At 44.4% G+C, this 26,712-nt stretch overlaps 1 protein-coding gene across 7 annotated transcripts in view; it reads left to right on the forward strand.

Annotated features, from left to right (window-relative positions):
* Nucleotides 1–26,712, forward strand: part of ZFAT (zinc finger and AT-hook domain containing) — a 204,346-nt gene that overhangs the window by 153,898 nt on the left and 23,736 nt on the right. For 6 of the 7 annotated variants that reach the window (XM_004431048.3, XM_087447423.1, XM_087447421.1 and 3 more), the window contains 4 exons: nt 2,797–2,935; nt 15,307–15,425; nt 22,274–22,400; nt 25,264–25,394. In XM_004431048.3, coding sequence (XP_004431105.1) covers nt 2,797–2,935; nt 15,307–15,425; nt 22,274–22,400; nt 25,264–25,394 — 516 coding nt within the window. Of the gene's footprint in view, nt 1–748; nt 914–2,796; nt 2,936–15,306; nt 15,426–22,273; nt 22,401–25,263; nt 25,395–26,712 lie in introns of those variants that run through there. The other variant, XM_087447424.1, reaches the window with a different exon arrangement.

Consider the following 26,712-nt stretch of genomic DNA (forward strand, 5'->3'; position numbering starts at 1 on the left):
GAAATTGGCTCTCGAGCCTGAAGTTCGGTTTGCAGGACCGTTTCTCACTTTAGCTGCCCTTTCCTGCCTCTTGTGCCACTGACCACCCAGTGTGGGCAGTGGAGCATTTCAGCTGTTCTTTTTGATTCCTGTGTAAATGCTAATGTTCCAAAAATAAAATTTCATTATATTTGCTTATTTAGAGATGAAAGAACTTGAAAATGTTGTAGCTTTTATTTTAACTTTGCAAATAATCATATATTGGCTTTTAGACCTCTTAGTTGCTGCTCAGTAGACAGATGAGAGAGCCTGACTAATTTTTGCCTTTGTCCCAGGTCCTTTTGCTTAATAAACCCATGTGGGCCAAACTGCAGGGTTCTCTTACATGAAGGACTAATGTAGCACAAGTCATCCTGGGACCAAAGGGTGGCCTTGAAGTAGGGTGGATTCCCCTGGGAATGGTTCAGGGCAGGATGGGTCATCAGATTAACTTCCCTGTGTCCTCCTCTCTGAGAACAGCCCTCCTGGGAGTGACAGCATCTCCTTTATAGGACAGGACGGCACCTTTCTCTTTGCTGGAGTGACAGATGGAGAGGAGCAGGGGCAGTTTCTGCAAAGGTTTCCACGGAAGCCCAGGCAAGACTCAATAATTAGTTGACTAGTAAGAGAGAAGGAAAAGTCTAGGATGACGCTCAGGTTTCTGTCTTTGGGTGATTAGCTGGTTTTGCAGAAAGATAGTGAGTCTGGAATTGTGTGTGTTTATTTTGAGGTGCCCACAGAGCATCCCTGTAGAGACACCTGGGAAACAGTTGAAAATTCCTATCCGTGGTTTGGCAGAGCCCCCAACTGGAGATATATCAACATGTAAAAATGACTTTTGGAACCACGGCAGAACAATACAGGCTCAAGGACAGAACCTTGGAGAAAGCCGGCGTTTCACACCGGGCCCGGGATGCAGAGCTAGTAAAATAAACCGAGAAAGTTCAGAGCCCGGGAAGGAGAACCTGGTAATAAGTGATGTCACCATGTCACAGATGTCACAGTGGGAGGTGGCAGCCAGCTAAAGGAGCTGGGGAGGGAGTGGGTATGAGGTCTGAGAAGAGAGTGCTGCCCGCACCTGCAGGAGTGGTTTGCCTGGGAGACCTGGAGGCCTGAGAAGGGAGGTGCAAACGGGGAGGCTGTGGAGGTGTGTAGGAACTGCTCTTGAGGAGGGCGCGGTGGGCGGGGCCTGAGAGCGAGGAGTGCAGTGACAGAAACAAGGACGAGGGAGCTGGTTTTCTCTTCATTTTCTTCCCTCCCTCCTCTCTCTCTCTCAATGGGAAGACTTCAGCACATCTGTAGACTTGACAGGGAGAAACCATCGAAAGGGGACTGATTAAAGCATCAGAGAAGAGAGGACGTTCCCCCTACTTGTGGGTGCATTTGCCTTCAGAGACCCACTTAGCTCCTCTAGGTGAGAGTGGTGAAAGACTGATGCAGTGGACAGTTGAGGAGTCAGGGCGGGTTTTGGGGTTTTAATAGACACAGTGTTACATGAGCTCCCACAGGCACAGCAAGAATTGTGACCAGTTGCTAATAAAAACAATAAGAAATGCTTTCTATGGCATCTTCGATATCAGTTTATGTTATATCATTTAATTTTCACAACAACCTTACAGGTAGTATTATTGTCCCCATTTTACTGGTGAGAAGTTCAGTCTCAGAGAAGTGTCACTACTTGTCTGAGATGCCATTGCTGGTCAGTGCCAGTGCCGGTGCACTTGCTCCATCTGAATGCCCTGCACCCTGAGTGTGGCTGCCATTGTGGGCTGCTCCGTGCTCTTCTGTTCCTGCTGGGTCAGGAAGCTGCTTGTGTTACGAGATGGGCCCTGAAAGCAGAAGTGGGATTTGTGTAGCACTCTGCTGTCCAGTGGATCAGCACATGGTTCAGAAGGACGTTTTAATATTGTCCCGACCAGGAGTAAGGGCGTGGGATATGACAGTGCTCTGGACGTACATTCTCCACCCAGCCGATGGCCAGGCCTCACTGGGCTCCCCAAGAAGTCTGAGCAGGCACCCTTTTCCCCCTCGCCACTCTTTGTGAGTCCCCAAGCAGTATGCAAGATGGCACTCAGGGCTGCACCACCCTTAACCTGGAAGTGCCTTGTCTTGCCCAGCTAGAAATAGATTTACTGGAAATAGATTTTACTAGGCAGATCTCCCTCATGGTGGACAACGATGGATTGACCCTTCTGTATATGCAAGTGCTTGCAGGTAAATATGGTGGAGGAAATCATTTAGCAAAGAAGCAACTAGATCAGGGAATTAATTGCAAGGGGAGCTACTTTGAAAGACATTCACTTAAAAAAAAAAAAAGTGATAGACTACTGTATTGCTTTTTTTTTTTAATTTTTTTCTTGAACAAGAACTATAAATTTCTATGAAAGAAAAGAAATGAAACCAACCTCATTAGGCAGAGACAACTCCTACTCTAGGGACACCTTCCCCAGCTACTTGGTTGGTTCCTGCAAAGGCAGGACTGAACATGCTGAGGTTGCGTTTTTCCCTAGAGCTTATCCCAAAGGGACGGCTTGCTCATCCCTGGCCACTTGGTTGGTCCCTGCAGAGGCAGGACTCAACATCCTGAGGTCATGTTTTTCCCTAAAACATGTCCCCAGGGGACGGCCTGCTTATCCCAGGCTTTCAGGGTATCAGATGCTCACAGACAGAAGAGTATCGATGGAGGACATTTGAGGCGAGTTGTGTCTCTTCCTTTTCTTTTGGGCTTGCCCTCGCCCGGGGCTCCCCTTCCCTAACCCCTCCTCCTTGTCTCTACAGCCTTTCCGCTGCGCCCATTGCCATTACTCGTGTAACATATCTGGCTCTCTGAAGCGACACTACAACAGGAAGCACCCCAACGAGGAATACGCCAACGTGGGCACCGGGGAGCTAGCGGCCGACGCGCTCATCCAGCAAGGTAGGTGGGCCTGCTAGTTTCCTGCTAGGCCAAGTCCCCGATGAGAAGAGCTGTGACATCCTACAGTTCAATCCTAATCCCTGAACGTTTAGTTTTGTTAGTTCTTCATCATCATTATTGTTGTCATCATCTTCCTCCTCACTGTCATGTATCAGCATCACTTATTGCCAAGATTATATTAGAGCAACCTTAATGGAAATGTAAAATGAAAAAGGTAATAATTTACCCACAAATTTTACCAGCCTCCCCATAATGTTCATTTATCAGGATTGCCTTCTGTTCTTTGTCCGTGCATCCATTTTGCATAAATGAAAGTTCGTGGCTTACTTTCTTTACTTGACATTGATTACCATAAACGTTTTGTTTTCCTTTGGTACACTGTCTTCTTAATTACAATTTCTAAGGGCTTTTTATAATACATCATCAAGTGGAAGCACCTCATTTTATTTAACCGTGCTCCTGTTGTTGAAATTGTGGAGTTTCCAGATTTTTCTTTTATTGCAATTATAAATAATGTGATGGTAAACGTATTTATAGGTGAGCTGCTTTAGATTATACAAAAATATTTATTGAGTGCTCAGATTACTTATTCATCCTGAAAGGGAAAAACCATTTAGAACATTTAAACTAAGGAGAATGGATGAAAACCTCTAATATTATTGAAGAGTTTGAGGGTTTTTTTGTTTTTTTCAATAAATAATCACATATTCCCACTTGAGAGGGTTTAGCTCATGTGCTGTTGCCATATGGAGAAATGCAGTTGTGTTTATATTTGTACTGTAGTAATTCAACTAAAAAATGGTTACTGCTTACAGTATGTCAGTTCCTACTCTTTCTTGAGTCCTGTGACTGTTTGAAGCTGAAGACAGTTTTAGGAACCTGCCTCTGGTAGACAGAGATGTGGAATGGTAAACTTGGCTGCAGCTGAGGATGCTCCAAGTTTCCTGGTGCGGCATGAAGCTCTGCTTGCTGTGACTGCCATGAAATGCATCTTCACGTAAAACAAATGAGTTAACCGTATCCTTCAGCGCTGTCAGTGACAGGGCTGCTGTTTGCAAATAGATGAACAGCATGAAGGACTCAGGATAATTTTAAAGCATCCATCTGGGCTAACGGGGAGCGTGTGCCTGGTGTTGCCTTTAATGGCAGTTTCCTAGTTCCATGGAGCTGGAGAGCAGGATGTACAGTGGGGGGTCCTGGCTCAAACCTGTATGCTGCTTGTGTAGCTGTGCCACTTGGGCATGTTACCGACCCTCTCCACCTCAGGCCCTTCACCTAAGAGCGGAGTTCATAGCAGCCATCTCACGCGCTGAGAGAATACGTGGGTGTCTGGCACTCAATACGTTTTCATTCCTTTCTTTTCTATTTTTTTTTCTGAAAATATCTAAGACCTCTAGAGCCATTGCATCATTTTTGACAACACCCCCGTCCAGTAATCACAGAGGGGAGAAGGATTGCCTTGGAGTCACAGTAAATCACTGGAATAGTGGGCTAAAATTTGTTTTAGCATCCTTCACACTCTCGGATTGGGTTAGCAGAGAATAGACATTTACTGTGGCTGTTGGGACAGGCGTGGAGATCTGATTGATGATGCTGTCATTGCTCTGTGCTTCCAAACTTTCACCATTGCCTTGCAAAGAATGTTCTGAGGTCGAACTGTTTCATGCCCTAACTTTTCAGTTAACATTCTAAGACTCTCCATTATTGATTGGCCTTCCCTGGCAGGGTCTGGGTTTTATCTTTAACCTTTGCAGGGGTATTTTTGATCTTCTTTATATATTATGAATTTCCTATGCCCTCTTCAAGGGGCATGTTGAAGAAGGAAACAACTAAATGTCTCCTGGCTCTTAAGAGACATTGTGCCATTGTGTTTTGGTGGGAGGACAGTCTCTGAAATCAAATAGCTGGTTGAATATGAGCCCAGCTTAGAAATCTCAAGAGCACAAAGCTCGCACTGTGCTTATGTCTGGACAGGGAAGCGGAATGGAGGGAGAAAGTGGAACTGGATAAAATTGCTGTGTTTGGAAATGCTGAGTCATCTGTTACCACTGGAATTTTTCATTTTCTTTTGATTAATTTCAAGTAATTCTCCCCCTTCCCACTTGGTTTTATTTTCCTCTTCTGCTCACTCATCAAAAAATAACTTCATGGGACTTTATAATTTCTTGTTTTGATATAGAGGGATATGTGTTAAAATGATAACATAATTTAAAAAACATGGAATAAAATGTGGTTTTCTCAAAATAACAATACAGTCTCCTTAACCCAAGTGCAAGGACTTCTTGTCCGTCACCTCTGTTTAAACGATGTCATGCTGTGACACAGGCAAAGCCATCAGTTGTTGGAAAAGATTCTCCTGCCCACCATGCTCCGGGCTTTGAGGAGGGTGTCAGTGCACAGTGCTGTAGAGGAGGGAGGGAAGAAGGCCAGAAGGCTGAGGTGTTCCCGGATCAGACATTTCTGTTCCTGGTAGGTTTCTGAGGGAAGGGACCATCGTGTTTTCCATGGCGCTTGGGTTATTTTCAGTGTGCTCCAAAAGGCCCCTGGAATGAGGGCTGCTCAGGCATCCACTGAGTGTTCTGTAAGTGTTTAACAGCTGGCTCTCCCAGGGTGGGAGGGGAACAGGGGGTGAAGGGACTGATTTGTAGCCTCTGCCAATTTCTGTGGTGTAAATATTTCCACCATGGCCAATTCTAAGCTACTGACGTGATGTCACTGAACTGGGAAGAGATGTGAGCCGGTTGAAGCCAGCTCCAGCACAGCTCCGGTCCTGAGGGCACAGGGGTGACAGTGCCAGCAACGTGCCAGCTGGGTCCCTTCAGGATGTACCAGTTCCCTCAGAACTCTGGATACTTTTTGGCAATTAGACTTGCACTGAATGCTATGTAAATGTTTTATTCCCTGTTTATATTTTGCGTACTTCTGATATTGTGAAGGCAGATTGGACAATCTCTTATCTATTCTTCTCAGCCCATCACTTGTTCATTAATATGGATTTGAGGCATTTTCCTGCGGAAATACACATTTTCATGTTGTATTGCTTCAGTGGGCCTGCCCCTTTCCTCCCCTTAAAATACGCCTGATGGAGCTAGCTCAAGAGCTGGTCCACTAAACCACAGGTTGTGAGAGGCGTAAGCAGCTTTGGTGCTAAGCTTCAAAATTATTAGCTCACTCCTGGAGCTCACAGCGGGATAAAGAGGGGACTTAGCAGGCTGGTCATTTTCCAGTGACCTCAAGGCACTCCTTCATGTCGCTCCAGGTTATTGGCACAAGCACGGGGGTGGGAGTACGATGGTCTCTGATCACTGTGGCCCTTGGACCAGTTACTTAACTTCTCTGAACGTCAGGGTGCACATCTTCAGAGAAGAGGGGCTGAAACCTGCCCAACGGTCATGCAAAGATTAGATGTTATTCTCTCAGATTCCAGACCGTGCCTGATGTGTGATGAATGATTCATGGCTTGATGAATGGTTCAAATTTACTGTCATGTTTATTCCCATATTCCTTCGTTACCACGTATCTCTTGAGCTCCTTGTGTGCCCAACACTGTGCTAGGCGCTGGGATGTGGTGGCATTTATTATTATTACTGCCTGGATTGGAGACGAAGGCTGGGCGGCTCCGCCATGCCTCCATGTTTTGCGTATTTTGACTACAACAGAAAGTATGCAGGGCCGGCCCCGTGGCTTAGTGGTTAAGTACGCGCGCTCCGCTACTGGCGGCCCGGGTTCAGATCCCAGGCGCGCACCGACGCACCGCTTCTCTGGCCATGCTGAGGCCGCGTCCCACATACAGCAACTAGAAGGATGTGCAGCTATGTCATAGAGCTATCTACTGGGGCTTTGGGGGGAAAAAAAAGAATTAAAGGAAAGTATGCGTTGCTTTCAACAGTACACATGTTGCTCATGGGAGGAGAATTAGCTGCTTCTCCCAGATGCTGACCCTTCTCTCAGGCTCCTGATTTTAGAGGATCATTGAGACAAGAGAAACAATGAGAGGGAGGGGGTCAAGGAGAAGGCTTGGTTTGTGGCATCTGCTAAAATCTTTGCATTATTTTGAACTACTGTATTAGGAGAATGTCAGTATATGTACATATGTACCTTGGATGTATATTCATATCTTAGTTTTTCGCATCAGATTCAGGGAAAATAGTATAGAAGAAAATCCAGAAACTGTCAGGTAACACAAAAGTCATTCGTCTGATTTTTGACGTTTTTACTTTAAAATTGTTTTTATTAGGACCTAGATTCCGTACATTATTGGTAGATGCTTCCAGTGATGTGATTTTATGCTCTGTTATTGGTTGTTATTCTGTATGTTAATTTCTCTCTCACAAAGGCCCTGTGAGGTTAGCATCATCATTCCTATTTTAAAATGAGGAAATGCTGGGAGGGAAAAATGACCAGCTCAGGCCACAGGGTGAGCAGGTGGCTGAGCCCAACCTGGCTCCAGATTCAGAGTCTGGTTTCTCAGCACTGATGGGCTGGTATCCCTGACGTTTGTCTCCAGTTTGCCCTTGTTAAAGAGGAGGAGGAGGCATGGTGCTATGCTAGGATGCCAATAGGTTCACTTTGCTAGCGGACCCATGATAATGTGTTGAGAGGTTACACACACATCGGGGGCTGTGGACTTTCTCTCATTTCTTTGTCTCATTTCTTTGTCTTGTTGTTAATCTGACCCGAGGCTGACTCTGGGATCTCTCTCACTTTGCACCACTTCCCTGTGGTTGTCCAGAGGATCTCAGATCCTAAGATTTGCGGGAGTATGTGATGGGACCAAGAGGGATGGTGGAGACCTTGTTTAGGCTCTGTTTGCCAAGTGGTCCTCATGGGGGTTCAGGACATTGGCCTGGCTAATAATGAAATGCACCATGTTTTCCTTCTGCTGAGTTTTCCTTTACACTGTTTTTTGGGGGATCTTGTGGGAAGGGGGCTGGAGTTGAGACAGGATTCAGATATCCTTGGGTCCATAGCCAGATATTACCTAACAGCGTGCACGTCACCAGGAGCCCTCTCCCTCAGTGCTTGCATGTGATCCCACTTGATTACTACCCTGAGTGCATTTCGTGGTTCTGAGCTGGGGCTCTGGCTGGGCCCCAGGACAGGCGCCAGATTAAGAGACAGCAGGAAGTGAGAATGCCAACAAAGTCCAATTCCATATCTCGCTTGTCAATATTGTAAAATCAAATTGCTCTGTATTCACTTTGATAGTTGAGCTGCGTTTGTTTCAGTTACCCTGTAGCGCCTGTGTGAGTTTCCTATAGCTGCTGTAACGAATGACCACAGACTTGGCGGTGGTTTAAAACAACACAGATTCATCATCTTTCATTTCTGAAGGTCAGACATCCAAGATGGGTCTCAGAGGCTGAAGTCAAGTTTGCTAACAAATCTCTACTCCTCTTGGAGGCTCTGGGGAGAATCCATTTTCTTGTCTTTTCCAGTTTCTGGAGGCCCGTGCATTCCTTGGCTCATGCTCCCTCCTCCTCCTTCAAAGCCAGCAGTGGGCAGTAGAGTCTTTCTCTGCATCACTGTGAATGTCTCTCCTGCCTCCTTCTTATAAGGACCCTTGTGATTACATTAGGTCTACCCAGGTAATCCAGAATAATCTCCCCATCTCAAGATCCTGAACTGAGTCACATCTTTGACGTCCCCTTTGGCACCTAAGGTAGCGTATGCACAGTAGCAGGGATTAGGGTGTGAATACCTAGGAGGGCCAATTATTCTGCCTACTGCAGTTCCTTTTTTAAGGGTATGAGCTTTTAAGGATATGAGCATTTTTCACCTTAGAGAAAACCAGGACCTCGAGATTTTACGGAGGTGGTTCTGGGTCCTGTGAGCAAGTGCCCAGTCCAGGTCTTCTGACCGCCCCACCCAGTGTTCCATGCTGTTCCGGGAGCTCTATTACTGAAAATGAAATTGAATTTTCAATAATGTCGGCCACCACAAAGGAGCACAAATATTTTAATACCTGAAACTGCTCCAGAATATATTGTGTTCCAGAAAGAGCAAAAGATGCCATGATTGATTTTTAAAATTGCTCCTCAGATTCTATCCCTTTGCCTGGTTCATGATTATCCTTATGAGGAAATTGTGATTGGAAGGTTTGCAGTTTTTATGGTGTGCAGTTAATATTAATGCTGCAAGTGAATTCACCAAGTCTTCCCGTGACCTTTACAGTGCATTGCCTACGAATTTAATGAATTGAAATAGAAATTAATTTCTCTCAGCTTTGATGTCAATTAACTGGCGGAGTTATACATTTGGTCTAGATTACATATTTTCATTTGTTGTTCTTTAATTAAAGTCACTGTGGCAAAGGTTGAAGTCTTAATTAATGTGGGGGCATTATCATATTAATTTTAATTTAAACATAATATAAGGATGTTTTCCTCCCTAAATTAGTTTCCATTAAAGAGTACTCCAGAAGGAATCTTTAATTTCATTTTAAATAAGCCAAAGTTTAACCTTAGGTGGTTTGCTTTGGCTCATTGCCTCATATTAAGTCTTTATAGAAGCAGCATCAGCTTAACCAAAAGAAAAGGCAGAGATGCTCACACTTGGGAGGGTTTTAAAAGATCATCATAGGAAAAGACACCACTTTAGATGATTAATAAGTGATAACAAAAGAGGCTAAAAACTAAGTTTAATTATCCTCTGGCCAAGAAGGAACAAGCCCGTTTGGTTTTGCCTAAAAAAAAAGAGTGCAGAGTGTTCGAGTTTCAGAAAATAGCATCTATTTGAGCTGCCTTTTCTGTAGAATATTCTAGAAGTTTAGAATTTGGAGTCTGTTGCTAGTCTTTCTGCTGACACTATCCCCTGTCTCTGTCAAAGCCACTGTGCTGTCCTGTGCCCTCCTGGCGTCGGGAAGCTGTAAAGCCGTGAGCTGAAGGTGCGAGGGGATGTGCTGTCGGCCATCTGGATTGACTTCCATTTCTGCTAGTGACTGTTTAGGGCGTCACCCATCACCAAGCTGATAGACAAGAAACCCCAATTACACACCAATGCTCTGTAAGCCTCCACTGACATGGAATTGATTCAAGAGATCAGATCGAGCACATCATAACTGTGTCTGGGAAATGCTTAAATTGTATAATGCATCTCCATGAGATTTGTCTGGTTCTTATATACTTTATAAAGACAGCCTCATCATCAGCACAGAATTCCTCTACTCCCTCCTTAATGCCCCAGTGAACGAGAAATAAACATGGCAGCCCGAGATACACTCAATGTTCCACTCAGCTCTTCCACTGCCTTTGTAGTATTGGGGAAAATATTGGGTGTCACTGGATGTGCACATCAGGGATACAGAAGGGCCTGAGTATTTGAGAGGCTTTGGGGCTCCAGACAGAGGATGAGGAGCCGGTAGAGGAGTTGAGTCACAGGAACACTTGGTGGAAGAACCAAGAATGAGTGGTGTCACAGAAGCCCGGGAAGAAGAGATTTGGCTGGAGAAGGTGGTCAGCAGTGTCATATAATGCATGGAAGTCACTCTGGACAGCAGCACAGCCCGGGGTCAAGACTGTGGGCCCTGGGCTTAGCCAGACTTGGATTCAGTTCTTGGCTTTGCAGAGTGACCTCAGAAGGGTTACTTGATCATCTGAGCCTCTGTATAAGCAGCTGATCGTGCCTGTATCACGGGGCTACTGTGAAGAACGCGTGACGTAACGTATGAGGTGTTGGGCACAGGGCACTGGCCAGTGAGTGGAAGATGTGCTTGTTGTTGTTAATGGCGGTGGTGGTAGTGATACTAGTAGTAAAATAAAGGGTGCACAGTGTTCGTTGGATTAACCAATGAAGAAGTGAGTTGGTCTTGACACGTGCAGTGCCAGAAGGGAGACGGGGAGCAGGAAGCAGCTGGTCATGGCTTCTCAGCCTCGACACCACCTACGTGTAGGGCCAGATCACTCTTTGCTGTGGGGCTGTCCTGTGCAGTGTAGGATCTTTGGCAGCATCCCTGGTCTCTGCCCACCAGATGCCAGTAGCACTCCCCAGCTGTGATACCCAAATGTTTCTCCAGACACTGCCAAATGGCCCCTGTCTGAAAGGCAAAATTACCCCTGGTTGAGAGCCGCCTGCCTAAGTAATGAAGAGAGGCAAGGACATGATGACTGCATATTACATTTCTGGTTTAGATTTATAATCTTAATTTTGCTATTTTTTTGAATAGGTAATTATGCTCACATGGAATAAAATTTAAAAGATTCAGGAGGCTATTTAGTGAAAGCTGGCCCTCCCCACTTTGCCTCCCAGCCTGTTGTCCGTTTCAGAAGTAGCGAGTGGCACCAGTTTCTCGTGAGTTCTTGGACCTGGAGTCTCTTCCCAGAATCCTGACTGTGGAGGAAGGAGGAAAGATGAGGCTGTACCTAGCTAGGAGAATGGGCTTTTTCCCCCTGGGATAAGACTGAATATATTTATCTGCTGAGGGGAAAGATGAGTGCAGAGGGAAGGGGCAAACATACAGAGGAGAGTTGGGGGTTGGTTGGAGAAAGACCTGAAGAAAGAAGAGGATTTGCTGAGACGCAGAGTCAGTGAGGCAAGACATGTTGATTGAGGACCTGCTGGATGCCAGGAGCTGGGACCCGAGTGGGGAAGAAGCTGGACGAAGCCCCTGCCCTCAAGAAGGGAGGGGACCATTTTAGAAGGGAAGACAGACAAGAAACATGTATAGGAATGATAAATAATGCAATTTTAGGTACTATCATTTTGATAACAAATATACAATAGGGAAATCCTGTTGAGAGTTTTAGGGGCTCTGTGTGTTTGACAGGTTGCCTTAGCTAGGAGTGACAGAGGAGGCTTTTCTGAAGAGATGAGGCATAAGTTGAGACCCTAGTGAGGAGGAGGAGAGGGGCAAATGGAAATATTGGAGGAAGAGCTTCCAAGCAGGTGTCCTGAGAAGGGAATGAGCTTGGTCAATGCAAAAGACAGAGAAAGGAGAGAACAGGGGGAGGGGAAGAGACAAGGTCAGAGAGGGAGGCAGGGACGAGGTCACGTAGGGGTCGCAGGCCACAGGAAGGAGCTGGGATTTTATTCTGTGATAGAAAGCCATTGGAGAGTTTTATACCTTAATGAGAGATGTGATTTAGTTTATGTTTATGAAAGACCATTCTGTGTGCTAAGTGGAGAGCAGATCAACAGTGGAGGACCAACAGTGGCTGCAGGGAGACCAGTTAGGAGCCCTTTGCTCCCATCTCTGTAAAAGACGACGACGATGATGGTGGCCTGGGCTGGGAGGACCATGGGAGACACTGGGATGCGCGGTTCTGTTTGGGCCCTGTGAGGGTGTGGTACCTGCTGGACAGACATCTCAGACTGGAGTGCAGAGGTCTGGGCTGGAAGTACGAACAGGACAGTCACCAGCTTATGGATAATATGTAAAATGTGATGAGTCTCCTAGGAATCGGGGTGGCCCAGGGCACACCGTCATGTAGGGAGGGCAGGAGGAGGAGCCTGGAGCATAATGTCTGAGTGCTCAGCTGGGGTTCATGGCCTGGGGGATGAACAGGAGCCAGCAAAGGGATAGAGTGAGAGGGCCCAGTGAAGCTAGAGGGAAGCCAGGTGGTGGAAGGGTGGAAGGGTCACGGAGGCCTGAGGACCAGGGTGCTTAGTGGAATGGTGCCTGTACACACGGAGAGTTAGGAAGCTTGAGGGGCTTTTTACAAATGTCTTCTGTAATTGTGTCTGAGCAGTCACAGTTTAAAATATATGTTAGCTTATTATACAGAACATTCCTTTTATTTCTCTTTTATATTAGTGTGTTGGTTTTCAGAAACTATATATCTTAGTAGGTTATACTGTCTACAGATTTCGTTTCAGAATAATAAGGGAGTGTGAAAATATTTGCTATAAAAAGGGGCATTGAGTCTGATAGGTTTGAGAATAGTGCTATAGCAAGGTAAAGAGCCTGGTCTCCGAACAAAGAGGAGAGCCTCGTCCACAGATGGGATCAGCGCAGGCATAGAAGGGTGCAGGCGAACAGAACTTTGTAGTTCAAGCAAGTTGAGAGAGTTCTCACCTGGTCTCATTATGAAGAAGGAGGCAAGAACGTATGTTGTGATTGAAAGAGGAAGTTGAGGATCATGTAGGGGACTTAATGAGATTGATGGATAACTAATTGCCCTTCTGGATAATTGGAAAGAGTGGACTAGGGAAACAATCCTTGAGGTTGGAAACATGGCAGTAGAAATAAGGATGGTTTTGTGATTTGCCTCGACCTCCTAGGATAAGAGCAGGGAAGGCTGGTGGTTGGCTTGATTCTGGGTGATGGATTTGCCATGCAGGTTTGAGAGAAAGCAGTGGCTGAGGATGTTGAGGGTTTTGTCAATAAAAGTTTGAAGGTGTGGGCTCTGGAGTAGAAGCTCTTTAGAGAGGGAAGCAGAGATGGGGGGGGCCTGGTGGATTGGGAGAAAATGGAAGAGGGTGCAAACTGGAGAGCCTCAAGAGGTCAAATGTTAATGGTGCTGAGAGAGAGAGCGCAAGCTGGCCGACTGTCTCAGAGCGGGGTGTTTGGGTTTAGCCCCTCTGGTGTTAACTAATCACAAGAATGAGATTTCATAAGTAGTGAAGTGGTCAGGAAGTTTCTTGGGGTAGAAGAAGTCAAAGAACTGAGAGGTTAGTGTGTTAAAGGCACCTAATATTGTAGACTTTATGTGGAGAGGGACTGGGATGGAGAGGACCTGGGCGCCAAAGTTTCTGACGGGTAACACTGTGTGCAGGAGGAACAAAACTAGGAAATGCACCTGCTCTAGAGTGGAGGCGGCATTGCTGCCCGGCCCTGGCCCTGGCCTCTTCCTTACCTGGGGCTCTTGGGCAGGAATGGCCTCCACCTGAGAGGACTTATCAGAGAGCCTCAAGATGGAGGGAGGGAGCCAGCTCTCTGGGATGAGGTTAATGTGATGAGGGCAATGTAGGGAATTTTGTTGCCGGGGTTCTGTGACTCCAGGGTGCAGTGAAAGGCTTGGTGTGGAGAGCAGAAGCCGTGGGCCATGGTCTTCTCATGGGTAGGGAAAGCGTGGACCAGAATAGGGTGTGCAGCAGGAATGGATGAGAGGCCTGAGGAGGTTGCACTTGGGAGTGACCTGCTGGACCTGGATAGCCCCAAAGTTCCAGACAATGATGGTGATGGCAACTTTGGCAAGGACGCTCGCTGTCCCAGCCCAGCTCAGGTTAGAGGCCTGACCCTGGCCTGCTCAGCGTCCCTGTAGATTTGGAGATCTGACGCCAGGGCTGCAATTAGCAATTAGCCTCCTGAGACTGAGTTTGCTTCCGAAAGCACAACCTGTTAGAAGTGATTTTTGTCCAGTCCATAATTGTTGCTGCTTCTGATATAATTTTTTGTTTGTTTATTGCAGTAACATTGGTTTATAACATTGTATAAATTTCAGGTGTACATCATTATACTTCTATTTCTGCATAGATTACATCATGTTCACCACCCAAATACTAAAACCCATCACCACACACATGTGCAGAATTATCCCTTTCGCCCTCCTCCCTCCCCCCTTCCCCTCTGGTAACCAAGAATCCAATCTCTGTCTCTATGTGTTTGTTTGTTGTTGTTATTATCTACTGCTTAATGAGGGAAATCATACGGTATTTGACCTTCTCCCTCTGACTTATTTCACTTTGCATGATACCCTCAATACCCATCCATATTGTCACAAATGGCTGGATTTCATCGTTTCTTGTGGCTGAGTAGTATTCCATATATACATGATATAATTTTAAAAAGATAGTCTTTTGTGTGACTCAGTTTTTTTTTTAACCTAGAGTTTTAAATTCTCTTAATTAAAGCATCCAAACACTTCCAAGAACATGTGCAAAATTTAATCAGTTCAATAAATAGTGACATTTCATGATATGACCAGCTCTTTAATTTGTCCTTTACTGGGAAATTCACATGGGAATTTATACCAATGGCTCAGCTTCTGTTGTGAAGGAGACTGAGACTCTGGTCTTGGTCTTAGTGTTTTGGGACAAAGGAGATTGAGAAAAGCAGCCATTGTTCTTCAGTTATTTCTGTTTTCTAAATTACTTGTTATTTAGTAAAGTGAAAAAATGAAAGAATAATTTGTCACTTACCCACTTGGCTAGGGAATTATGTGATTCATCTTATTTCTCTCTGGCACCTGAAATATTAAGTATATATGAGGCTCTATGCAAATGCTCATTCAATAAATGAAAAAGAATACATTAAGTTTTAAAATCTCTGCCATGAAAAACATATATACTGTTGCTATTCTGTCCCAGTACTAATGTTAGCTTGGATTGAGTGAAAAAAATACATTCCTTAGATTTGAGGCATTTGGATGGAAGGCGGAACTGCTGTTGTTTTATGTGCTGTGAACACTTCTGTCCTCTGTCTGTGCTTCCAGGTGGTTTGAAGTGTCCTGTCTGCAGCTTTGTGTATGGCACCAAATGGGAGTTCAACAGGCACTTGAAGAACAAGCATGGCCTGAAGTTGGTGGAAAACGAAGGTGATCCCAAGTGGGAGGTAACTTTTTAAAGTGTGGTTTGGATCCTGACGTTTCTAAACACAAGTGGTGAACCAGGCAAGCCCAGGTGCTGGGCACAGACAGCTGTTCCTCAGAGCACTGGGTTTGCCCATAGGGAAACTTGGAAATCTTTTCAAATTGTGTCTCCTATCTCAGGGGTCTGACTGGTTGAGATCTGGGCCATGCTGTGATTTCTTACTCTGTGTTGTATTTAGGCTGTTTTGTGAATGTCTGTATTGGTCTCCTTGACATTTTCACTTGTTATTCACAAATTCAGAGTTTCAGTTATTGCATCTGAAAGCAGAATGCAAGGCCGGGAGTCTCTTGCCAGTGCTCACCAGGAGGCAGGGAAGGGCCCTGCTCTCCCTCCACTGAAGGCATGGCTCCTACATGCCATCTTTGTTTCTCCCTCCAGGATCAGAACCAGTCACCTAGCTAAAAATGCATCTGTATTGTAAAAGCCAGTAGGCAGTTCTCTTTTCAGATACCAGGGGTCTCTACATGGCCTAATTGCAGTTTATCTGAGGCAGGATTTCTCAAACTCAGCACTATTGAAATTATGATCTGGATAATTCTTTGTTGTAGGGGGCTGTCCTCTGCATTCTAGGATGTTTAGTAGCATCATTCACCTCTACCCACTAGGTACCACTAGCATTCCCAGTTGTGAAAACCACAAATATCACAGAGATTGCGAGTGTTCCCCAGGAGTCAAAATCATCCCCTGCTGAGAACCACTTCCCTCAGGACTTTTTAGGCCATCAGAGCATCCAGTGGTTAAGAGTAAAGGCTTTGAAACAAATTCAACAACAGATGAAAAAAATAACACATCATGACAGTGTGGGGATTGTTGCAGAATGCAAAGGAAGGGCGGTTCAGTAGGAGGGAATATGTTAATATAATACATCATAATAACAGAACTAGGGAGAAAAATGAAAGGATCGTCTTCATAGATACAGAAAAGGTATTTGACAAAATTCAGCTTCCACGGATAAATACGGATAAATAAGGGAGAATTTGATGAATGTATCTTTAGATGAAAAACAAAGTATATGTGTCTCAGCCCCCAAGCCAGCATCTTACTTCATAGGGAGGGAAACACCAGAGAGTGTCTTGCTAAAGCTGGGAACAAGACAAGGATGCCCCAGGATCTCTACTTTTTAACAGCATGTGGGAGACCTCAGCTAGTGCGTTAGATGAGGCAAAGTAGATAGAGACAGAAGAATCAGAAGAAAAGAAGTAAAGTATCTATATGTGCAGATGACAGGATTATACATTTGGAAACTCCAAAAGAAGGAATGAAAAATTACTATACACAATAAACAGGAGATTAAAACATCAATATATAATAATCAATAGCTTATGTATAAAGAGAGGCTAGACGAAAAGGGTCAGAGATTTAAATGTAAAAACAGTGATATTTTACAAATATCAGAAGAAAACATAAACTAGTCCATTTCTAAATTGAGAGTGTGGAGAACTTTCCTAATTATAACTCAAAATCTAGATTCAGTAAGAGCAAAGATTGAAAACAATTTGACTACATGAAAAAATTTTTTAAAAGTCTTATGGAAAAGAACTCATAAAGAGACAAATGACAAAAAAAGTCTTCAGTTATATCATAGAAAAAGGATGAATATCTTTACATTATAAAGGCTTCTAAAAATATTGATGAAAAAGATCAACAACCCAACAGGAAAATGGGAAAGAGATAAGTTCATAGAAAAAGAAATGCAAATGACCTTGAATATCTGAAAACATGATCAACCTCACACATAATAAATGTGAGTTAAAACTAGACAGAGAGAGAATTTCTCATCTATTAGATTGGCAAGAATCCAAAAGTTTGACATCATCTCTGTTAGGCTAAGGGGGAAATGCGCTTTCATACATCGCTGGTGGGAATGTAAAATGGTGTCATCTCTATGAAGGGGAATTTAGCAATAGCTAGTCAAATTACATGTGCATTTCTTTATCCATTAACTAAACAATCCCATCATTAGAAAACTATCCCGAAGTTATACTGACAAAAATGAGAAAAGGTGTCTGCACAAGGCTATTTATTTCAGCACTGTTATATACTTACATATATATAGATTGTTTATGTATATATATACCAGTAGATAGATACAGAAATAATTCTAGATATGTGTTTACATGGTTAGTGTACATACATGTTCTTAGCTTTTAGTGTTGAGAGGACCTGGAAGCAGTGACACTCCAGTGGCGATGAGGACACCTAGTACCCAGATCTTGGTTTCTAATAGGATTCTCCAATAAAAGGAACCAGCATCCCTTTGAAAAGTGGGTGATTCCAGGGCTGAGGCAGAAAATATGTAAGATGATTCTGGAGCGTTTTGTGGTACTAGGAAGTAACAACATGCTCCAAAAAAACAAAGAACGCAAATGATGGAGGCATGTCAAAAGGACAGATGAGACAACCCAAAGAATTCCTAATGGCCAAAGCTGGAACAATATTTGAATAACAAAATAAATGTTGATAGTATTAGACTATAACTCAAAGAATAAAATCATTATGTATGAGTCAATACTGATATAAATAATTGATTGAATAAATAAATGGTGGGGGAGGAGCAGTTCTTCCTCACAGAAGAATTCTGATTAATAAATGAGGAAGGAATGTGGGAAATAGAAAATCACCATTAGAACACCACAGTCATAATAGGAGCAGGCAAGATCCATTGATGAATGCTACAATTAGTAGGCAAAAGTTTAAGGAGAAAGAGAATATTTACATAGCCTCAAAATATCTCCCCCCAAATATTTATTCGTTACAGAGGGAAAAGTATTAACTTTACAGTAGAGGCACCTGGCAGACCCCAATTTAATCACAGGACCGAGGTTGAACCCTCAGTAATAATTCATAGTGACATATCATGTACCACCTGATGTGATGAGAAGGGCGCTTCACCTTGTGATATTCTTCAGAAAATCCTCAACCTCTGTCTAATCATGAGAAACAACAGACATATCCAAATGATGTGATGATGTGTGTGGTCAGGTACCTGACCAGGATTCCTCAGAACTCTCAAGGTCATGAAAGACAAGGAAAGGCTGAACTGTCTCAGGTTGGAGGAGACGGGGGAGACATGACCAATCACTCGATGCGCTGTGGGATCCTAATTGGATCTTGGAACAAAAAAACGACACCAGTGAAAAACCGGTGGAGTCTGAATAAAGCTTATAATTTAGTTAACAGCCTTGTTCCAATCTTAATTTCTTGGCTTTGATTATTGTACCATGGTTACGTCAGATGTTAACTTGAGGGAAAGCTGGGCAAAGGGTATACGGGAACTCTCTGCACTATCTTCTCAACTCTTCTGTAAATCTAAAAATATTTTAAAACAAAATCATAAAAAGAGGGAATTGTATGTGGAAAAGGGAGGGAGACAAGATGGAGGGGATAAGGAGAGAAGCTCAACTTCTCTTAGCATACCCAGGTGTGCAGATTTGCCTCTGAAACCATGAAAATATTTTATGTAATAATAAAAACAAAATTAAACCTTTTTTTTTTTTTTTAAGGAAGATCAGCCCTGAGCTAACATCCGTGCTAATCCTCCGCTTTTTGCTGAGGAAGACCAGCTCTGAGCTAACATCTATTGCCAATCCTCCTCCTTTTTTTCCCCAAAGCCCCAGTAGATAGTTGTATGTCATAGTTGCACATCCTTCTAGTTGCTGTATGTGGGACGCGGCCTCAGCATGGCTGGAGAGGCGGTGCGTCGGTGCATGCCCAGGATCTGAACCTGGGCCGCCAGTAGCAGAGCGCGCGCACTTAACCGCTAAGCCACAGGGCCGGCCCACAAAATTAAACTTTAAAAAAAGCAAGCCCTAAAAATCGAGAGTAAAATGAAATAAATGATTCTAACTGTATATCAAAACAATGGCATAACAACACAGAGAGGGACTATCTCAAGAGCCTTTAAGATGGAGATTTGACTGTTCTCCTAGTGGCATATAACTGATGGCCAAAAAGAACTGCAAAAAAAAGCACTGTTTTCAGTTATTCTCTTACTGTGGTAGGGTCGGTGTTGTTACTCTGAGGCTGCTGTTAGTGTTAATAACTACAGTGAACACATCAAGTATGTTTAAGTCCATGAGTTTATAATGATACTGGGAAAAAGCTCATTAGTCATCTTAGTAGGATATTAGGGAAGCAACTCTATTTTGATAAATAAAACTCTATTTTGGTAAATAAAGGCCAAGAATCAGTTATTTTGCCTTTTCTAAGCAAACTACACCTCACTGTAACCAAATGTTTAATGAAGACAAGTTTCTCTTTATAGAAGCATTCTAGCTAACAAATGAAGATTTAGAATATCACCATTTTGCAGCCCTCGAATGATGTCTTGGACCTAGCAATGATCATTAGTTACCTGCTCACATCACAAAAACAGAAACAAAAGAAAGAGACAATCCAGACATCACATGTCTCCTGATGAAAGTATACAATGTAGCCCGTGAATGTTCTTGTCAAAAAGGAAACCAGGATCTGATTAAGCTTATACATCTGACTGCACTTTACAGAACATACAGTAGACAAAGGAGCATGCTAAATGCTTCCATGGTGATGCAGTCAGCAAAATCCAGACTGTTGGAAACTGTAATGGCAAAAAGCCACTTTCCCCAGCAAAACTGTAAGTAGGGAGGAAAAAGTCAGAATGAAGGGAGAACCTATCAATCAAAGTCTTATGTGACATAGCAATCAGTTCTAATGTCTGGAATTGAATAACTTACTTAAATTTGGTTTTAAGAATAAATTGTGAAAAAATGAGATAATTGGGGATATTAGAACACCATCTAGATATGTGATGCTATTAAGGAATTAACTAAGTGTTTGAGTGGTGGTGTAGCTATGTTTTGAAAGACTTTTCTTTTAGAGATACATTCTAAAATATTTATAGATGAATTGATGTGATTTCTGGATTTGCTTCAAAATAATTCAAGGGCAGTGTGTGGAGTGTATGGGGGCATAGGAGAAACAAGACTGACCATGAGTTGATAATTGTTGAAATTGAGTGATGCATACGTGGAGGTTGATTATACTCATCTCTGTTTTTGTGTATGTTTGAAATTTTCTATAAGAAAATTTGAGTATGTGCTTTAGAGTTGGTCAGAATTCACTTTGAATCTTGGCACTGTCCCCTATAAACGGCTTGACTTTGATCCATTATTTATTTAACTTCTGTGTCTGTGGTGTTCTCGTCCATACAGTGAGGCTAATAATACCCAAGTGGTCAAAGGGTTGAGAGAGATGGCATATAAAACGCTGAGGTCAATATCTAGTCCCCAGTAGGCCCTCAGGAAATGGCAGCTGCCATGATTATTGGTTGTGGTGGTGGTGATGTCATCAGCATCACATCCTCATCTATGATAAGACAAATAATCCTCTGGGGTTTCAAGTTCATTCTGCAGGGAGTTGCTCTGTGTTAACAAATAGACATTGGAGTGCCAATTCCTAATGTAAAACCCCATCTCTTTTGGCCAGTTGGTGCTGTTATAAATGCACACAGTGATGCCCCTCTCTTCTGAAGGCCTTGCTTCTTGCAGATTCCAACACCCTAAGCAGAGCTGTGAACCCAACAAAAATAGTTGACCCAAAGCCATGCACTTGACTCCAGAAGTGAGACAGCAGAGCAGCCAAGAAGCTGGGCCTGCGGTGGTCACCTGTGAATGACAAGCTGCCTTTCCCAGCAGTTTAGGTTGTCGCCTGGCTCCCAGGAATGCCTTGCAAAGAGTGCTGTCCTTCCCATAAGTGATTATTACACAGAGTTCCCCGGAATGAGAAGGAGAAGACATTCCGTGTGCGTCTTGCTCTTTCACAGGCTAAGGCATTCCTTGGATCCGATCAGTGTTGGCCAATACGTCACTTAATGGTGCTTTAAAGGAAATATGCTTCTTTTTGTTCATTTATGCATTCATCAGATGTTTATTGGATGTGTACTATATGTCAGGCTGGAAACACCTAAATGAACTTGGCCACTTGACTGTAAAAGCATAATCACCTGCTATTCTGAACCTGTGTTGGTTACTGATAAGTGCTACAGAGCGTGATCACTTTGGCTCCTATAAATTTTGTGTGAAGGCCTCCTTTTTGTTTTTCTTTATTGATGACAGTCATGCTTCCTGCCCTAGAGTTTTACTTGCACTCCTCATCTCTTCCAGAAAGAGGTCATTATCAGTATCGAGCGCTGTGAAAATTCTGTCCTACCTCTTCTCTCCTTGAGGAACGAGGCGCCTGGGAATGTAGCACCAGCTCCTCCCGCCCTCGCAGGTCCTGATTCTGCACAGATGTATTTTCTTTGTTCGGCTTTGTTTATCGTATCCTTCATATGAAAATAAGAATGGCATGAATAGCTAAGATTTACTGAGCTCTTACTACGTGCCGGGACCTGTACTACAAGCTTTACATGTCAGTAGCTTCCTTCCACCATCCCACTGCTGTGCCCTTCCTCTGTCGGGGAAGATTAGAGGCAGTACTGATAGCAGTGGGAGGAGACAGAGGAGCCATTAGAAGAGCAAGTACAAGTATTTCTGAGCGTGTCTAGTCTAGCTATAATCAGCATATTCTGTTTCCTAAGGCAAGAATGTGTAGCAGGAAACTTTCCACCAAGGCTGGTTTTAGAAAGTCTAGGTACTTGCAAAGAGAAGTTTTCTCTTTGGGAAGTATGTTTTTATCGGAGCAACTGATTTCTCAGGGGTACCAGGTAAATGAGATATTGCAAAGTGTTGCTTGTGTGCATTTGTTTTATCTTAATACAGTATCTTGAGACTTCTGGGTAACAGGTGATCTTCTGGAAGGTCACTTAGATGATGATATGCTTCTATTTAGCCAGCAACAGAAGCTCCTGAGGAGCCCTCCACCCAGTATCTGCACATCACAGAAGCTGAAGAGGATGTTCAGGGGACACAGGCAGCCGTGGCCGCGCTCCAGGACCTGAGATACACCTCTGAGAGTGGTGAGGGTGCACACCCTGTCTCCCTGTGACGTCTCAGAGCTGGTCTTTAGTAGACATGCCGAATGAATGAATTTGTGAGTGACTGCTGTCCACCAGTTGATCTACTTCAGAATCCCTGACCCAGCATTCTGACTGCAGAAGTGGTCCCATTGTCAAGCTTGGAGATCTCTGCCTCTTGAAATGTTCTAGAATAGACCCACAACAAAGGTAGTGCCTTATCACAGTGTTGCCAGATCTCCACAAGTACTGTCATGTCTAATCCTCAGAACAACCTGTGCGAGAAGCAGGTCTTACTGTTCTGACTTCGCAGGCAGAGGAGGTTGCTCCATTGTAAATGGTTGGCTGAGAGTCACCCACTTTGAGGTGTTGGAGCTGGTCCTGGCGTCTAGGTTTCCTGACTTCTCATTGGGGCACTGTCCCCATTCCATGTTCCTCATGGGCATCTGTTCTAGGGGGCTTGTTCCAGGGTCTAGAGGGGCCAGGCAGGCAGTGCAGTGGGTGGCGTGGCTGAGACTGAGGGCACAGCTGCTTGCCTTGACAGTGGCCGCCTTGCAGAGCTGCAGGCCCAGGGCTGCCTGCTTCCCAGTTCTTCTGAAAAGCCCCAAATCAGGATTTTTTTTTTCCAAATGTCATCATTTTCAAATGTTGGATCAATTTTGAAAAACAAACCACTGTGCCAGCCTAGTGGTGATTGGGACATTATGCTTAGAAAACATTTTTTCTTAATGCTCTTTTTAGAATGTGAACAGAAGCCCAGTTAATGTAGTAGACAACAGCCCTGTTTGTATTTGGGGGACAGAGGACAGGCAGGTGGGATTAAGAGGAAAGCATTAAATGGTGACAGGAGATAGGCGTTCGGAAATGCCACTTTTGCCCGGTTCTTAAACCCCTAAACCCCAGATTGTAAGAAAGCAGTGCAGAAAACTCCTTTGGGCCGGTCACGTCAGGGAGGATTAATTGCCAGGGCTGCGCTCACTACCTGCTGAGCTTGAGGGGGTTCAGGAGACAGCCCTTGCACTTCGCAGCCTGTTAGAGTGGCAGGTTCTGCAGGTGGGAAAGTTGAGGCCCTGGCTGTTCAATGCAGTTCCCAGAGCTGAGGCCTGGTCTGCCTTCGTTTCCTTCCTTCCTGTTCATGTTCAGTGACTTCAGTGATTGCTCAGGCCCTGCAAATGCAGCCTGCCTGTCTTCATCCCCCCCGCGCACACACGCTCGCTCACTCACACACTCACTCCTTCTAATGCCTCTCCAGGGTCTCTTCCTAGCTCTTGGAATACAATTCAGCCTTTGCAGGTCAGCAGGCTAGGCCTGCGTGTGCTGGATCCTAGCCTCCCTGCGTTGCTTCTCTTCCCCTCTACCTCTGAGCTGTGCTCTCCTCAGCCAGCCTCTGTGGTTCTCAGCATGGGCCACGTTCCTTACCCGTGCACTCCAGTGCTCTCTGGGACATGTCTGTGCCCTTCCTCCCACAGAGTTGTTCTGGCAAACCCATCTTCATCTTCAGCGTTCGGATTGTATGTCATCTGCCAGGAACCCACCTGGCTTTTCTTCAGCGTTCCCCTAATTGCCCTCCTGATACAGAACCGACCAGATGCTGTAATAATTTGCTTACAAATCTGTCTCAGTAGCCTGTGAGCGCCAGAAGGAGAAGGGGAGAGAGAGTGTGAGATCTTTGTCTGTATTCTCACTAGGAACCATGTTTCTGGCTGAGAGTTAGCCTCGGTAAATGGTCATTGAGGGAGTAAACGGATGAGGAAGTAAACCTTGTCTCAGTAAGTTTTTAAAATAAATGTTTTATTGAGCCTTTGGATATTCAGAGTTGTTGGCTGCAAGGCACAGTTGAAACATCTGCCTTAAGGGGAGAGAGACAGAGTGTGTGTGTGTGTATGTGTGTGTATGTATGTATGTAGTGGGGAATTCTGGGTGTCATGCAATGTGAATATATGCAAGTCACTAATGTCGTCATTGCCTCAGTCATATGCCACATCCTACCCTCTACACAGAACATGTCAAGTGCCGCTTCTGCCATCTTGTATTGATTGGTTCACGTTGGAACACGGCCGGCGGAATGCCCGTCCACGAGGTTGCAAACATTGACAGAGACTTCGTAATATTATGCTAATATGCAGATCAAGGGGTCATTTCCCTTTTAGTGAATTAATGATCAGGGTCAGAGTGCCGTGTTCAGGAGAGTCGCAGATGGTCAAGCAGATGGTGAGAGCAGACAGGGCATACTTAATAGCTGCCCTGATGATACGGATTCCAGTCTTTTGAGATGATTAAAATAGAACCCCAAACTTAAATTGGTTTGGAATTCTAAAGCCCACTGGTTTGATAATTGAGACATCCTTGGATGTTTTGCCCATAGCTTATGTAATTTGTCTGGCACACCCTCATTGACCACCTACCATGTACGTACTCAAGGGAAACTAACTCTGCAGTTTAACCTATTAGCTGGGGCTTCTTGGGGGCTCTGTTTTGAGAGACGGTCTTGTGTTACCACGTTTGGATTCAGAATATCTAGGCTTGAGCTCTGGCTTTGTGATGTAACTGACCCAACAGCCCAAGACAAGTCTCTTGGCTTTTTTGTGTGAAAGTACCTAATCTATGAAATGGGTATAATATCATTACAGTGTCATCTCCTCACAGGGTTGTTTGGGGTTTTGAGATGTCCATATAGAAAGTGCTTTGTAAGCTATAGAGTACCATACAAATTTTTAGTGTTGTCAAAATTAGCAGTTACCGAGAACCCATGCATCCCCTGAGGAGGCACCACCCAAGAGTGGCCTCTATTAAGGGCTTATTTTGTGTTCAGTGACCTTCAGGGCCAGTGGCCTTAATGGGCTTCTGTTTGCTTCTTCCTCGTAAGGTGAGCGACTTGACCCCACAGCTGTAAACATCCTCCAGCAGATCATCGAGCTGGGCACCGAGACCCACGACGCCACTGCCGTTGCCTCGGTGGTTGCCATGGCACCAGGGACGGTGACTGTTGTGAAACAGGTAAGGACCCTCCCCTCCCCCTTAAATATTATCTCCTCACACTGCCACATGCCCTCTTTCTCTCCTGCCCCCTTAGGTTTTGCAGGCTTTAACTTACTTTCTTAACATGGAACTTGGAGTGAAATTGGGCTAGGCTCATGCATTTTCTTATTCTACCTCTGATTATCATGGAATTGTATCTTCAGTAGCTCCATATGTGGAGGTGTATGTTTAGAGAGAGGTATAGTATATTTCAAAAAAATTCTGGAAACTTTTCATTCGTTTCCTTTCAAAGAATCCCACAGTGAAAATGAGCATGATGTGGACACATTTGGACACATCTTCCATGAAAAGCATCCCTTGGTGCCTACGTCATGAGTGAGTGGAGTGGAAGGAATATGGGGACAGCCAGGGAAACCGTGGGCTTCCCAGTGGACTGGCCTTTTAAACATCACACATCACTGATCGAATCAACACAGGCTGACTGAACTGGGAGGAAGAGAATGATCAGTTGTTGAATAGTCACTCTACTTAATTAACAGTTATAGTGTTTGGCTCGTTTCCTCTTTCATCCTCAGTAGAGACTTGACCATCTGTTAAAATGCAGTGTGTTTGGTAATTAGATCATCCTTTTTTTCTGTCTGTGCCTGTCTCTCTACAGTCCTGCTTCATTTTACAAAAGATTTAAGCTGCCTTACACACGTCCTTAAGAAAACAAAAACAGCAGTAAACACATGAGACCCAGGGTACATAATTTAGAATCAAAGTGCAAGTCCGTGGAGAGAGTTGAAACACAGAAGCTAGAGTTTCACAGTCACCCTTCTTTCGGCCTTTCACTCAGTAAGTATTTAGGAAGTGCCTGCTCTTGTCAGGCGGCTTCTAGGTTGCTGTAGTTCCAGGAGCGAGCCAGAGTCTGCCTGCCAGGTGGTGACTCTCTGGTGGGAAAAAGATGAAACACAGATAGGCAACTGGGACATAAAGGATGTAGGTGGTGAACAAGTGAGGTGGAGAAAACGGGGAGCACTGTGGGTGGGGGCTGTTTTATGATGAGTGGTTGGGGCAGATCTCTGACGATTGGCAGAGACCTGGGAGAGGTGTGTGTTACTAGAGTTGTCCAAGGTTGACTGTAAATTGGGTGCTGAATTTTATAGCAGAAAGCAGAAGGAAACATGAAACAGTTAACAGTGAAAGGAGTAAGGTTTTCTTGGCACTAACAAAGATATTTCTTAATGTGACTCTCACATAGGGACCCCTTAGTGATGTCCCCACAACCTGTCTTTGATGAATCAGCAGTAGACTTCCCGTTGTGTCTCCATGACTGTCCCCTGAGGTGTGCCCA

Source organism: Ceratotherium simum, chromosome 23 (genome assembly GCF_057802395.1).
Source record: "Ceratotherium simum simum isolate JZ-2026a chromosome 23, ASM5780239v1, whole genome shotgun sequence".
In the NCBI taxonomy this organism is placed as follows: Eukaryota; Metazoa; Chordata; class Mammalia; order Perissodactyla; family Rhinocerotidae; genus Ceratotherium; species Ceratotherium simum.